Source organism: Rhinatrema bivittatum, chromosome 1 (genome assembly GCF_901001135.1).
Source record: "Rhinatrema bivittatum chromosome 1, aRhiBiv1.1, whole genome shotgun sequence".
In the NCBI taxonomy this organism is placed as follows: Eukaryota; Metazoa; Chordata; class Amphibia; order Gymnophiona; family Rhinatrematidae; genus Rhinatrema; species Rhinatrema bivittatum.
Genome location: NC_042615.1, coordinates 230,723,259 through 230,739,191, shown reverse-complemented (window position 1 = coordinate 230,739,191; position 15,933 = coordinate 230,723,259). Strand labels below are relative to the sequence as shown.

Sequence of the window (15,933 nt, the reverse complement as noted above, 5' to 3'; positions counted from 1 at the left end):
CGTCTACAAGAGCCATCGAGGCCCTACTACTCAGAGATGTTCCCCCACCTGCAAAAGTGCCGGGCATCGAGCCACCACAGGGACCTGTGGAAATGCTGATGACGCCTTCTCTGCCACTACCTATAGCTGCTCTGACCTCACCAGCTATAAGGGAGGAACTGGACGGATTTACCCGCCAGGCAGTGAAAGAAGCTCTCCAGGATCTTCATCCATTGACACTGCTGGAACAGATGCCGGTGCTGTCACCAAAGCCGGTGCCTATTCTGATGCAGATACCGGTATCGGATTTTTCAATATTCCAGCCACTGCTGTCGAAGCTTGATGCCCTGATCGGAGCTCTTCCAGTGCAGCCTATCGCTCCAATTCCTGTCAGTGACTGAGGCCTCGGGGGCTTCTCTGCCTTCTGAACCCATGCCAGGGCCCTCCGGACTTTCTCGACCGAGAATCCCGAAATCTCCATCGATGCCTCCACAAGACACCGCTGCCATCGATGCCTCCTCATACTTCTCCTCCAAGGCGCCCTCCATCAGACTCTTGGGATGACAGGGAGACACACACCTCTTCAGAGGACATCCTGTCTGAGCCGTCCCCACCTTAAGAAAGGAAAAAGTCACCCCCAGAGGACTTATCTTTTACCAATTTTGTAAAGGACATGGCTGACACTATCCCCTTTCAACTAGTGTCAGAAGAAGATACCAGACAAAAGACCTTAGAGGTTCTACAGTTTGTGGACCCTCCTAAGGAGGTACTAGTAATTCTGGTACATGAAGTCCTAGTAGACCTGCAACACAGGCTGTGGGAACACCCTTGCTCAGTACCACCGGTTAACAAACTGATGAATACCAGCTATCTGGTGTAGCACATACCTGGTTATCAGAGAACCCAACTTCCACACCAATCTGTGGTAGTAGAATCTGCCCAGAAAAAATCAGAGAATACGCCCTCATTCACCAACTCTGCTTGGCAAAGAACAAAAGTTCTTAGACACTCTAGGCAGAAAAGTCTTTCAAGGCTCGATGCTTGTTTCCAGGATAGCGTCATATCAACTATATATGACACAGTATCAGCGCAACCTCTGGAAATAGATGCAACAATTATCTGAGACTTTGCCTTAACAGTATCAGGACTCAGTAAATGACATCATTCACAAAGGTTTGGAAGCAGGCAAGCACAAGGTCCATGCTGTCTATGACAGTTTTGAGACCTCTTCACGGGCATCTGCAACTGGTATCAGTGCATGTTATTGGGCCTGGCTTAAAGCTTCTGACCTCAGGCCTGAAGTTCAAGAGAAGCTAGCAGATCTGCCCTGTGTTGGTGATGATCTTTTTGGAACACGAGTTCAAGACTCCGTAGCTCAGCTCAAGGAACACTCTGAAACTCTACGTCAACTGTCTACTATCCCACAAGTTCCTTCCTCTGCTCCATGTCGCACAGCACGGAAGGACACCTGAAAGCCCCTACTATAGACCACATAGGTACTATCCACCAGCACCCCGTGGTAGAGCGTCCAGACCAGTACAAAGAACCCAGCCTAGACAACAGAGAGCTTCTAGGCCTCAACCTCCTCAAACTGGCCTGGCATCAGGCTTTTGAAAACCAGCTAGAGAACAGCAGCCACTCCAACCCAGAGTTACCAGTGGGAGGTCGGGTCTCTCTTTTCCAGCCCCATTGGTCAAACATCACAACAGATGAATGGGTGCTATCAATTATAACACAAGGTTACCATCTGAATTTTCTCACAGTACCAAGAGACTCCCCACCAAAGTCTCTTTGGATACACAAGGATCATATCACTCTTCTGCAAGCAGAATTATCCACCCTTCCGAGAGCCAGGGCCGTGGAACCAGTTTCCCGATCTCAGCAGGGCAGAGGATTCTACTCTCATTTCCTCATTCCAAAGAAAACAGGAGGCCTACGTCCCATCCTAGACCTCCAAAATCTCAAATTTCTACGGAAAGAGAAGTTCAGGATGGTCTCCTTAGGCACCATGCTTCCCCTTCTTCAAATAGGAGATTGGCTCTGTTCTCTGGATCTGAAAGATGCTTACGCTCACATTCCAATATTCCCTCCTCATCACAAGTTTCTGCGTTTCCTGGTGGGTCATCAGCATTTCTAATACAGGGTTCTGCCATTTGGTCTTGCCTCAGCACCCCAAGTATTCACAAAGTGCCTAGTAGTAGCAGCGGCTCATTTGTACAAGGAAAGTGTACACGTTTTTCCTTGCCTAGACAACTGGCTCATCAGAAGTCAATCAGAGCAAGGAGCTCTCGCTTCTCTCAGGCTCACAATCAACTGTTCCACTCGCTGGGATTTCTAATCAACTACCAAAAATCTCGCCTATTGCAATTCATCGGAGCAGAGTTGAACACCATAATATCAAGAGCCTTCCTCCCAGAAGACCAGGCAGAGACACTCTCCTCATTAGCAAACTCTTTGCACTTAAACAGGCGACAGCACATCAGTTTCTAACTCTGCTCGGCCACATGGCCTCCACAGTTCATGTCACTCCTATGGCAAGATTAGCTATGAGAATAACCCAATGGACAATAAGATCACAGTGGATACAAGCCATTCAACCACTGTCATCCCCAGTTCAAATAACCCACCAATTACATTCATCTCTCCTCTGGTGGGCGAACAAAAACAACTTGCACAAAGGCTTACCTTTCCAACAACCAGTTCCACAAGTTAATTTAACTACAGATGCATCCACCTTAGGTTGGGGAGCTTACAAGGACAATCTCCAAACTCAAGGTACTTGGACAAAACTCGAAGCAACATTTCAAATCAATTTCCTGGAGCTTCGAGCTATATGTTATGATCTACATTCTTTCAAGGACTGCCTTTCACACAAGACTGTTCTGATACAAATGGACAACACAGTTGCCATGTGGTACCTGAACAAATAGGGAGGTATGGTCTCGTTTCTCCTTTGTCAAGAAGCCGCACAGATTTGGTACATCAAGTGCTATCTCAGCTTACCATCATACAATAGGGGATGCACTGATATCCACGCAACCCCTTGTCAGTAGGTTTATGAGAGGTTTAATTCACCTTAAACCCCCGTTACGGTCACCAGTCACAGAATGGGACCTTAATGTAGTACTAACAAGACTCATGCGTTCTCCTTTTGAACCCTTGGATTCCTGCGATATTAAATTTCTTACATGGAAAGTTCTCTTCTTAGCTATTAAATCTGCTAGAAGGATTAGTGAGTTACAAGCATTTGTCACATACTCACCCTATACAAGGTTCCTACATGACAGAGTGGTACTCCGTACTCACCCTAAATTCCTTTCCAAGGTAGTTATGGATTTCCACTTGAATCAGTCCATAGTCTTGCCAACATTCTTCCCAATACCTCACTCTCACCAAGGTGAGAGGGTTTTACACACCTTGGACTGTAAATGTGCACTTGAATATTACCTAGATTGCACTACAGTCCATAGGAAAATCCACTCAACTTTTTGTTTCTTATAAGAACAAACCAGGTAAAGCAGTGGGCAAACAAATTCTCTCCAACTGGCTTGCAGATTGTATAAAGTTCTGCTATGAAAAAGCAGGCCTTCCTCTCAAAGGGCAAGTAAAGGTGAACTCAGTAAGAGCAATGTCAACCTCAGTAGCACACCATTGTTCAGTGCCAATAGCTGACATATGTAAAGCTGCAACATGGAGTTCTCTTCACACCTTTGCAGCTCATTACTGTTTGGACAAAGAAGGAAGACTAGATTCAGCATTCGGACAATCTGTCTTAAAGAACTTGTTTCCAGCATAATCCCAACTCTTTCTAAATCCAACCTGCTGTGATTTTAGGCTGCCTCAATTTTTTTTTCCAACAGGACTCTAATTGTTGTGCCTGTTGCACACGTTGTTTGCTGTTGGTCCACTACAAAATGACTCATCCTGTAGCTTGCTAATCACCCATATGTGAGGACTAGCATCCTGCTTGTCCTGAGATAAAGCAAAATTGCTTACAGTGTAATAGGTGTTATCCCAGGACAGCAGAATGTAGTCCTCACGAAACCCACCCACCACCCCGCGGAGTTAGGTCAGATACATTTTATTTTATTTTTGCTAATGCTTATTGCTATATACGAGACTGAAGGGAGACCCCTGTGGCTCGAGGGATCATGGTATGCGGGGCATGCTCAGTGGGCTCAGTGTGCCAGTCAAGATTCTAGAAACTTTCAGGCCGATTCAGTAAAGTCCGCGGGAGAGCGGACGAACACCCGCTCTCCCGGCGCGCGCACGGGCCACTCGCTTGTGCATGCGATTCTCTATTTAAATGAGGCCCGGCGGTAGAAATGGGCAAAAGGAGGCGCTAAGGACACTAGCACGTCCCTAGCGCCTCCTTTTAGCCCAGAGCGGCGGCTGTCAGCAGGTTTGACAGCCGATGCTCAATTTTGCCGGCGTCTGTTCTCGAGCCTGCTGACAGCCACGGGCTTGGAAATCGGACGCCGGCAAAATTGAGCGCCGGTTTTCGACCAGACAGCCACGGGCCCATTTAAAATTTTTTTTTTTTTTTCTTTTTTTTACTTTTTTACCCTTCGGGACCATGGTGATATTAAGTCGGAGGGTGCGCAGAAAAGCAGTTTTTACTGCTTTTCTGTGCACTTTCCTGGTGCCGGCAGAAACTAGCGCCTACCTTTGGGTAAGCGCTAATTTCTTAAAGTAAAATGTGCGGCTTGGCTGCACATTTTACTTTCTGTATCGCGCGGGAATACCTAATAGGTCCATCAACATGCATTTGCATGTTGAGGGCGCTATTAGGTTCCGCAGGTTGGACGCGCGTATTCCGCCCCTTACTGAATAAGGGGTAAAGGAAAACGCGCGTCCAAGGGCCCATTTGACAGAAAGCTTTCCGTGATAGGGCTCCGTCCAGTGACGTCACCCATATGTGAGGACTAAATCCTGCTGTCCTGGGGTAATACCTATTACAAGGTAAGCAATTTTGCTTTCTCTTTTGCAGAGGATTCTCAGAAACAGAAGGAACTTACAAAGCTAGAAATGCAGAAGACACTGGAGGAAAAGCAACAGGTGCAACATGATCTGAATTTCATGGAAAAATCATTTTCTGAACTGTTCAAGCGATTTGAAAAACAGAAGGATACTTTAGAAGGATATTGCAAGGTAAGATTAAATGAGTTTGGAGTTTTCAAAGTAGAAATACTTGGATTATTTTGAACGCTTTCCCCTCTCAGAGCAAATGTGCTCCAGATAGGTGTTTAGGTTCCATCCAGGAGTGAAAATCCATTTAAGACAGCACCAGCCAAAATGTTTAGGAACCAGAGGAAATTTATTTTTCTTGTAATTTACTTTTTTGCTGCCTTTTGTTTTGCTCTGTTTTTGGTGTGATTTTTTTTTCTTGGGGGGGGAGGGCAGGTTTCCTTGGGATACAATGGATAAGTTTTCACCCCCTAACCGCTTCCTCCCCTTCCTCTTTATCCCTCTTCCTCCCCAAAACACTGCTTTCTGTGCCATCTCTTCTCATTTCCAAACATCTGCTGAGACATAGCAACACCATATCCACCTCCTGTGGCCTGGTGTCTGGAACTTTGGGCTTCAGCAGCACTCCCAGCTCTCTGTGACCTGGCTGAGTCTACCAGCAGGTGAAAGGAATAAGACTTATCATTCAGGGAACCAGGTACTCAAGATTTTTACACCCTTGTCCATTCATATGCATACTGTTACTTAGCCTTAAGTAATATAATCCTAAATCACTTTTATACTGTTGTAACAGTAGATGGCAGATGAAGACTTTGATCCATCCAGTCTGCCCAGTTGTTGCTTATTGAAACATTTGTTGCCATGCCCTCCCTGTTAATGACAACTTAAAACACATACTAAGTTATCCCAGGACAAGCAGGATGCTGGTCCTCACACATGGGTGACGTCACTGACAGAGTCCTATTGAGGGAAAACTTTCTGTCAAAGTTTCTAGAAACTTATGACTGGCACTGTGAGGCCACTGTGCATGCCCAGCATGCCATGATTTTCTCTGCCACAGGGGTCTCTCTTCAGTCTTCATTTTTCCACGCTGCTGTAAGCATCGTGGAGGTAGGAGCCCTGTGAGTTTTCTCACAGACTTACTGAAAAGTCATTGATTTTTCAAAATATTTTTCTCCCATACGGGATATCTCTCTCATTTCCACCGGACGGTGAGAAATTATAGTCTCGTTTTTACTTTTAAGTAAAAACTCTCTCTCAGAATTTTTCCCCTCTTTTCATCAACGGCTGTTGGTGAAAAGATGGCTTCAGGATTTAAAAAATGTCTGATATGTAATCGGACAATGTCCATAACAGATCCACACCTTGAGTGTGTTCTCTGTTTGGGAGACAAACACGGTCTCATCCTGCCCTCAATGTGCAGAGATGACTTCCAAAGGAATAAAACTTCGACAGGAGAAAATGGAACATCTTTCACCTTCAGCTTCTTCCTTCTCCTTCAACATCGAAATCATCCCCAGCAGGAGTCTCCAAAAAAGTTTTGCTGAAAAAACGTCGTCTGGAAGGATCGGGAGATCAAGCATTGCTATCGACTTCGGCGTCAATAAGGTCGGTAGTTGAGCATAGGTCCAAACATAGGTAGCGACATCGACATGCACAGACGTCAGCGTTAACCTTCTCCCCAGGGGAACTGACCGCTAAACGACAAAAGCATCAGGAAACTCTGCTACCAGCGTCGGGGCCTACATCATTGATCGAACCTATACGGGGAACTGTGGAGGTATTATCCACACCGCCACCGCATACAGCTGCTCCATCTACCCCAGCTGTATCGCACCAGCTACGTTCATCTCTACTATGGTGGGCGAACAAGGACAACTTGCGCAAGGGCCTACCCTTCCAGCAACCAGCCCCATAGATCACTTTAACTACAGATGCATCCACCTTGGGTTGGGGAGCTCACATAAATAATCTCCAAACCCAAGGGACCTGGACAAAACTCGAAGCAACATTTCAAATCAATTTCCTGGAACTTCGAGCTATACGTTATGCGCTGCATGCGTTCAAGGACTGCCTTTCACACAAGACTGTTCTGATCCAAACAGATAACACAGTAGCCATGTGGTACATCAACAAACAGGGAGGTACAGGCTTGTATCTCCTTTGTCAAGAAGCTGCACAGATTTGGGCTTGGGCCCTAACACACTCAATGTTTCTCCGGGTCACTTATCTGGCAGGCATTCACAATGTACTGGCGGATCGACTCAGTCGTCAATTCCAACCACACGAATGGTCCCTGGATCCCTCAGCGACCAGGATCTTTCAACGTTGGGGACAACGGACAATAGACCTCTTTGCATCACACCTGAATCACAAAGTGGACAGATTTTGTTCTCTACATAAACAGAAAAACCAGCCAGCCAAGGACGCCTTTGCTCACCCTTGGAACTCAGGCCTTCTATACACGTATCCTCCAAATCCGCTCATAACCAAAACTCTAGTGAAGCTACAACCGGACAAAGGGTCTATGATACTCATAGCCCCATATTGGCCTCGACAAGTATGGTTTCCCACACTTCTAGACCTCTCAATCAGAGATCCAATTCGCCTAGGTTAGCTCCCAATCTCATAACTCAGGATCAGGGTCGGTTGCACCATCCCAACCTTCAATCCCTCTCCCTGACAACATGGATGTTGAAAGCTTGCTATTACAACCACTCAATCTTTCAACCAATGTATCTCATGTGCTTCTAGCTTCACGTAAACCTTCAACACGAAAGAACTATTCTTCGAAATGGAAAAGGTTTACTTTGTGGTGCAAGCAAAAGAGTATTGATCCTTTTTCCTGCCCCACAACTTCTCTATTAGATTATTTATACCACCTTTCAGACTCTGGTCTCCAGACTTTATCTGTACGGGTACATATTTAAGTGCTATCTCGGCTTACCATAACAAGCTGGGAGATGCATCAATATCCATGCAACCTCTCATCAGTAGATTTATGAGAGGTTTAACGCACCTTAAACCACCAATTTGGCCACCAGCCACACAATGGGACCTGAATGTGATTTTAACAAGACTCATGCGTTCTCCTTTTGAACCGATGAATTCCTGTGATCTTAAATTTCTCACATGGAAAACTATCTTCCTAATAGCAATTACATCAGCTAGAAGGGTTAGTAAGTTACAAGCACTTGTCACGTACTCACCTTACACAAAATTCCTTCATGACAGAGTGGTTCTCCGAACACATCCAAAATTCCTTCCCAAAGCAGTGTTATGGAATTCCACTTGAACCAATCCATAGTTTTACCCACATTCTTTCCAAGGCCTCATTCACACCAAGGAGAATGAGCCTTACATACATGCGCTGGCATTTTACTTAGACCGCACTTCAGTCCACAGGAAATCCACTCAACTCTTTGTATCTTATGATCCAAACAAACCGGGTAAAGCAGTGAGTAAACATACTCTATCCAACTGGTTAGCAGATTACATACAGTTTTGCTATGAAAAAGCAGGCCTTCCTCTCCAAGGGCGAGTAAAGGCACATTCAGTAAGAGCAATTTCAACCTCAGTAGCACACTATCGTTCAGTACCAATTCTTGACATACGTAAAGCAGCAACATGGAGTTCTCTTCACACCTTTGCAGCTCATTACTGTTTGGATAAACAGGAACAACAAGATTCAGCCTACGGACGATCTGTCTTAAAGAACTTGTTTCCGGTTTAATCCCAACTCCTTCTACATAAGAACATAAGAAATTGCCATGCTGGGTCAGACCAAGGGTCCATCAAGCTCAACATCCTCTTTCCAACAGAGGCCAAAACCAGGCCACAAGAACCTGGCAATTACCCAAACACTAAGAAGAACCCATGCTACTGATGCAATTAATAGCAGTGGCTATTCCCTCAGTATAGTTGATTAATAGCCATTAATGGACTTCTCCTCCAAGAACTTACCCAAACTTTTTTTGAACCCAGCTACACTAACTGCACTAACCACATACTCTGGCAACAAATTCCAGAGCTTTATTGTGCGTTGAGTGAAAGAATTTTCTCCGATTAGTCTTAAATGTGCTACTTGCTAACTTAATGGAATCCCCCTCCCCCCCCCCCCCCCCAGTCCTTCTATTATTTGAAAGTGTAAATAAGTCACATCTACTCGTTCAAGACATCTCATGATTTAAAGTCCTCTATCATATCCCCCCTCAGCCATCTCTTCTCAAAGCTGAACAGCCCTAACCTCTTCAGCCTTTCCTCATAGGGAAGCTGTTCCATTCCCTTTATCATTTTGGTTGCCCTTCTCTGTACCTTTTCCATTGCAATTATATCTTTTTTTGAGATGCGGCGACCAGAATTGTACACAGTATTCAAGGTGCGGTCTCACCATGGAGCGATACAGAGGCATTATGACATTTTCCGTTCTATTAACCATTCCTTTCCTAATAATTCTTAACATTCTATTTGCTTTTTTGACTGCTGCAGCACACTGAGCCGACGATTTTAAAGTATTATCCACAATGATGCCTAGATCTTTTTCCTGGGTGGAGGCTCCAAATATGGAACCTAACATCGTGTAACTACAGCAAGGGTTATTTTTCCCTATATGCAACACCTTGCACTTGTCCACATTAAATTTCATCTGCCATTTGGATGCCCAATTTTCCAGTCTTGCAAGGTCCTCCTGTAAAGTATCACAGTCTGCTTGTGACTTAACTACTCTGAATAGTTTTGTATCATTTGCAAATTTGATAACCTCACTCGTCGTATTCCTTTCCAGATCTCATATATATATGAAAATTGACCATTTAATCCTACTGTTTCCTGTCTTTTAACCAGTTTCTAATCCATGAAAGGACATCACCTCCTGTCCCATGACTTTTTAGTTTTCATAGAAGCCTCTCATGAAGGACCTTGTCAAACGCCTTCTGAAAATCCAAATATACATCATCTACCGGTTCACCTTTATCCACATGTTTATTAACCCCTTCAAAAAAATGAAGCAGACTTGTTAAGCAAGACTTCCCTTGGGTAAATCCATGTTGACTGTGTCCCATTAAATCATGTCTTTCTATATGCTCTACGATTTTGATCTTGAGAATAGTTTCCACTATTTTTCCCGGCACTGAAGTCAGGCTCACTGGTCTATAGTTACCCGGATCGCCCCTGGAGCCTTTTTTAAATATTGGGGTTACATTGGCCACCCTCCAGTCTTCAGGTACAATGGATGATTTTAATGATAGGTTACAAATTTTAACTAATAGATAGGAAAATTATGTCTTACCTTCGATAATTTTTGTTCCTGTAGTACTGGGGAGGCATAACCCAGCAGTCTGGACTGATCCTGGTACGTACAGGGAACAGAAATTTCATTTTTTAGTTCCTTCAGAACCCTTGGATGCATAGCATCTGGTCCAGGTGATTTGCTACTCTTTAGTTTGTCAATCTGGCCTACTACATCTTCCAGGTTCACAGTGATTTTGTTCAGTTCGTCTGAGTCATCACCCTTAAAATCATCTCCAGAACTGGTATCTCCCCAACATCCTCATTAGTAAACATGGAGACAAAGAATTCATTTAGTCTTTCTGCAATGGCCTTATCTTCCCTATGAGCCCCTTTAACCCCTCTGTAATCTAATGGTCCAACCGACTCCCTCACAGGTTTCTTGCTTTGGATATATTTAAAAAGGTTTTTATTATGAGTTTTTGCCTCTATGGCCAACTTCATTTCAAATTCTCTCTTCGCCTGTCTTATCAATGTTTTACACTCACCTTGACAATGCTTATGTTTTATCTTATTTTCTTCAGATGGATCCTTCTTCCAATTTTTGAAGGATGTTTTTTTGGCTAAAATAGCCTCTTTCACCTCACCTTTTAACCATGACTGTAATTGTTTTGCCTTCCTTCCACCTTTCTTAATGCACGGAATACATATGGACTGCGCCTCTAGGATTGTATTTTTAAACAATGTCCAAGCCTGTTGAACACTTTTAACCTTTGCAGCTGCACCTTTCAGTTTTTTCCTAACTATTTTCCTCATTTTATCAAAGTTTCCCTTTTTAAAATTTAGTGTTAGAGCTGCAGATTTACTTATTGTCCACCTTCCAGTTATTAGTTTAAATTTGATCATGTTATGATCACTGTTGCCAAGTGGCCCCACCACAGTTACTTCTCTCACCAAATCTTGCGTTCCACTAAGAATTAAATCTAAAATAGCTCCCTCTCTTGTTGGTTCCTGAACCAATTGCTCCATGAAGCAATCATTTATTACATTCAGGAACTTTGTATCTAGCAAGTCCAGATGTTACATTTACCAGGTCAATATTGGGGTAATTGAAATCTCCCATTATTATTGCACTGCCAAATTGGTTTGCCTCCCTGATTTCTTTTAGCATTTCATCATCTATCTGACCATTTTGTCCAGGTGGACGGTAGTATACTCCTATCACTATACTCTTACCCAACACACATGGGATTTCTACCCATATAGATTCTACTGAGCATTTAATCTCTTGTATGATCTTTATCCTGTTGGACTCTATACCCTCCCGGACATAAAGTGCCACACCCCTACCAAGTTGATCCTCCCTATCATTGCGATATTTGTACCCTGATATAGCACTGTCCCATTGGTTATCCTCCTTCCACCAAGTCTCTGAGATGCCAATTATGTCAGTCTCATCATTTGCTGCTATACACTCTAACTCTCCCATCTTACTTCTTAGACTTCTGGCATTGGCATACAGGCATTTCAAAGTGTGGTTTTTGCTTGTTTTAACAACCTGCTTTTCAGTTGTTTGGGATAATTCGGAAATCATTAGCTTTGGTGATTTTTTTACATATAGGCATATGAACTATGTTTGCTTTTAATGGAACCTCTCTGTTGGGATGCCCTAACTCTCCTGTTTCATTAGTATCCTTCAAGGATACATTTCTCCGAACCATGCACTGCTGAGTGACTGTCGGCTTTCCCCCTTGTTCTAGTTTAAAAGCTGCTCTATCTCCTTTTTGAAAGTTAGTGCCAGCAGCTTGGTTCCACTCTGGTTAAGGTGGAGCCCATCCTTTCGGAAAAGACTCCCCTTTCCCCAAATGTTTCCCCAGTTCCTTACAAAGCTGAATCCCTCATCCCTGCACCATCGTCTCATCCATGCATTGAAACTCTGGAGCTCTGCCTGCCTCTGGGGACCTGCAGGTGGAACAGGAAGCATTTCAGAGAATGCCACCCTGGAGGTTCTGGATTTCAGCTTCCTACCTAAAATCCTAAATTTGGCTTCCAGATCCTCTCCCACATTTTCCTATGTCGTTGGTGCCCACATGTACCACGACAGCTGGCTCCTCCCCAGCACTGTCTATAATCCTATCTAGGTGACTTATGAGGTCTGCCACCTTCGCACCAGGCAGGCAAGTTACCAGGCGGTTCTCACGTCCACCAGCTACCCTGCTATCTACATTTCTAATAATTGAATCACCAACTATGATGGCCGGCCTAACCCTTCCCTCCTGGGCAGTAGCCCTGGGAGATTTGTCCTCAGTCTGAGAGGACAATACATCACCTGGAGAGCAGGTCCTTGCTACAGGATCACTTCCTGCTACACCAGGGTGATGTTCTCCTACTGGGAGACCTTTCTGATCCAAGGCAGCACTGGGACTGCCAGAATGGATTTAGGACTTGGCTACTATGTCCCTGAAGGTCTCGTCAATGTACCTCTCTGTCTCCCTCAGCTCCTCCAAGTCTGCTACTCTAGCCTCCAGAGATCATACTTGTTCCCTGAGAGCCAGAAGCTCTTTGCACCAAGTGCACACATACAATCTCTCACCGGCGGTTAAAAAATCATCTGACCTGCTGTGCTCTTTGGCTGCCTCATTTTCATCAACAATACTTCACTGTTGCTTCACTACAAAATGACTCATCCTCTAGCTTGCTAACCACCCATATGTGAGGACTAGTATCCTGCTTGTCCTGGGATAAAGCAAAATTGCGTACCTTGTAATAGGTGTTATCCCAGGACAGCAGGATATAGTCCTCACGAAACCCACCCGCCACCCCGCGGAGTTGGGTCCGATATATGTTTTATTATTTTATTTTTGCTCATGCTTATTGCTACATACGAAACTAGAGGGAGACCCCTGTGGCAGAGAATATCATGGCATGCTGGGCATGCTCAGTGGCCTCACAGGGCCAGTCAAAAGTTTCTAGAAACTTTGACAGAGTTTTCCCGCAATAGGGCTCAGTCAGTGACTTCACCCATATGTGAAGTCCAAAACACATGTGAGGACTACATCCTGCTGTCCTGGGATAACACCTATTACAAGGTAAGCAATTTTGCTTTGACATTTTGTTTTCTTCACCATTCCCTTCCTAATAATTCCCAACATTGTTTGCTTTTTTGACTGCCGCAGCACACTGAACCAACTATTTCAATGTGTTATCCACTATGGCACTTAGATCTTTCTTGGGTGGTATCTCCTAATATGGAACCTAACATTGTGTAACTATAGCATGGATTATTTTTCCCTATATGCATTACATTGCACTGATCCACATTAAATTTCATCTGCCATTTGGATGCCCAATTTTCCAGTCTCACAAGGTCTTCCTGCAATTTATCACAATCTGCTTGTGATTTAACTACTCTGAACAATTTTGTATCATCTGCAAATTTGATTACCTCACTCAACGTATTTCTTTCTAGATCATTTATAAATATATTAAAAAGTAAAGGTCCCAATACAGATCCCTGAGGCACTCCACTGCCCACTTCCTTCCACTGAGAAAATTGTCCATTTAATCCTACTCTGTTTCCTGTCTCTTAGCTGGTTTGTAATCCACGAAAGGACATCTCCACCTATCCCATGACTTTTTACTTTTCCTAGAAGCCTTTCATGAGGAACTTTGTCAAACGCCTGCTGAAAATCCAAATACACTACATCTACCGGTTCACCTTTATCTACATGTTTAACTCCTTCAAAAAAAGTGAAGCAGCTTTGTGAGGCAAGACTTGCCTTGGGTAAAGCCATGCTGACTTTGTTCCATTAAACCATGTCTTTCAATATGTTCTGTGATTTTGATACTTAGAACACTTTCCACTATTTTTCCTGGCACTGAAGTCAGGCTAACTGGTCTGTAGTTTTCCAGATCGCCCCTGGAGCCCCCCCCTTTTTTTTTTTAAATTTTTTATTTATCACGTTTTTAAAAATTTACAAAGAACATCTTTGCAAAAGAGACTTAAGAGACTTTCAAATAGGAAATCAAAATACAATAGAATCCATGAAAAATAAACATAAAGAAACAGATTTTCTCTTATTCTTTTCATAGGAAATAAGCGAGAGAGAGAATGAAAATTAGAGGAGACAATGTATGAAACCAAAAGAAAAATACTTGCAAGACTCCATGATACCATAATTCCCTTTATATATCCTTCCTTCTCTGTATATACCAGGTCATTGTATTCTACCATATGAACTCCCGTAACTGATCAGGACTGAAGAAAATATATATATTTCCAGATAACTTAATTATACATTTACAAGGGAAACATAATAAAAAAAAAACTAGCCCCTAGAGCTAATATTTCAGACCACATTGAAAGAAAAGCCTTTCTACACAACTGAGTAGTTCTTGAAAGATCTGAGTAAATACGCACTAAACCACCATAGTAGGGAACATTTAAGTTCTTGAAATAATTTTTCAAAATGTGACTTAAATCCTGTTCAGAGAAAAAGGTAACAAAAATAGCAGTTCGTTCAGTTATTTCCATATTAGAATTTAAGGTAGTCAGTTAAATTATCAATTTCTAAACGCTTATTCATCTGAAACTGCTGTGTTGAACCATGTCTATGTGGGAGAAACTTTTTTTTTTTTTTTTTAACTGCCGTAGCCATTTCCACAGGAATCTTGAGAACCTCTTGCATATTCCTCTTAAAGGTCAATAGAGGCAACTCGCCCAGAACCTTAGGGAAATTCAAGAGTCTCACATTTAGGTGCCGCAGATAGTTCTCCATCGATTCCAGTCTTATTGATGAAGAAATCCGGTACCGTACAGACACAGCATTGAAATCCTGTAAATCTTGAATATCCTTAGTTAGCGTCTGAATGGAGTTAGCATGCTCCTGAAATAACTGCCAATGATCACTTTCAATTGAATCAAGCCTTTAAGTTACAATTTCTAAGGAATGGGACTGTTCATTAAATTTAAGAGCAGTACCTACAATTAGGTCATATAGGGACTCTAGAGTGACCACCGCCATTTTTTTTGGGGTGGTTTTTTTTTTATCTCCAGGGGTCGTAGATGGTAGGCTCCCAACTCTGCTGTGCTTCCACCCTCCTCCGATGATCCTGGAGGACCAATTCTCTCCTCTCCAGGGCTTCGGGGCACACAGCCTGAGAGGGAACAGTTTCCCCAGCTGAACTAATGCCGGCAAATCCTCCCGTCTGAGTCTGCCTCGTGATGTCATCCACCGGCAACTCAGCTTTGTCGACGGCGTGAAGGGGAGAAGCTCGCAGCGGTGCCAGAGGATCCGGCGGGCTCAGACAATTCCCCAGGCGAAAATGGCGCTCCTCTTGCCGAATCGCCAGAGGGGCTCATCGCCCTATTTTCCGGGGTAAGGACTGCAAACTCAAATATAAAATGCTGACCTGAGGGGATGTCCAATTCAGAGGAAAGATTTGTATTTTCCCCTTCCTTTTATGAGGCATACTCTCAAATAGAGGCAACGTTTTATTTCAAAGAAGAAATGCAGGAGTCAGGACGCACCTCACGCTACTCTTTCAGGCAGCGATCTTAGTTCTCTCTGATCTTGGAGCCCTTTTTAAATATTGGTTATATTAGCCACCCTCCAGTCTTCAGGTACAATGGATGATTTTAATGATAGGTTACAAATTTTTATAATATGTCTGAAATTTCATTTTTTAGTTCCTTCAGAATCCTGGGGTGTATACCATCCAGTCCAGGTGACTTACTACTCTTCACTTTGTCAATCAGGC

At 43.6% G+C, this 15,933-nt stretch overlaps 1 protein-coding gene across 1 annotated transcript in view; it reads left to right on the top strand.

The window, feature by feature from the left end:
* Positions 1-15,933, top strand: part of TACC3 (transforming acidic coiled-coil containing protein 3) — a 177,825-nt gene that overhangs the window by 112,517 nt on the left and 49,375 nt on the right. The window contains 1 exon segment of the mRNA XM_029592616.1: positions 4,970-5,130. Coding sequence (XP_029448476.1) covers positions 4,970-5,130 — 161 coding nt within the window.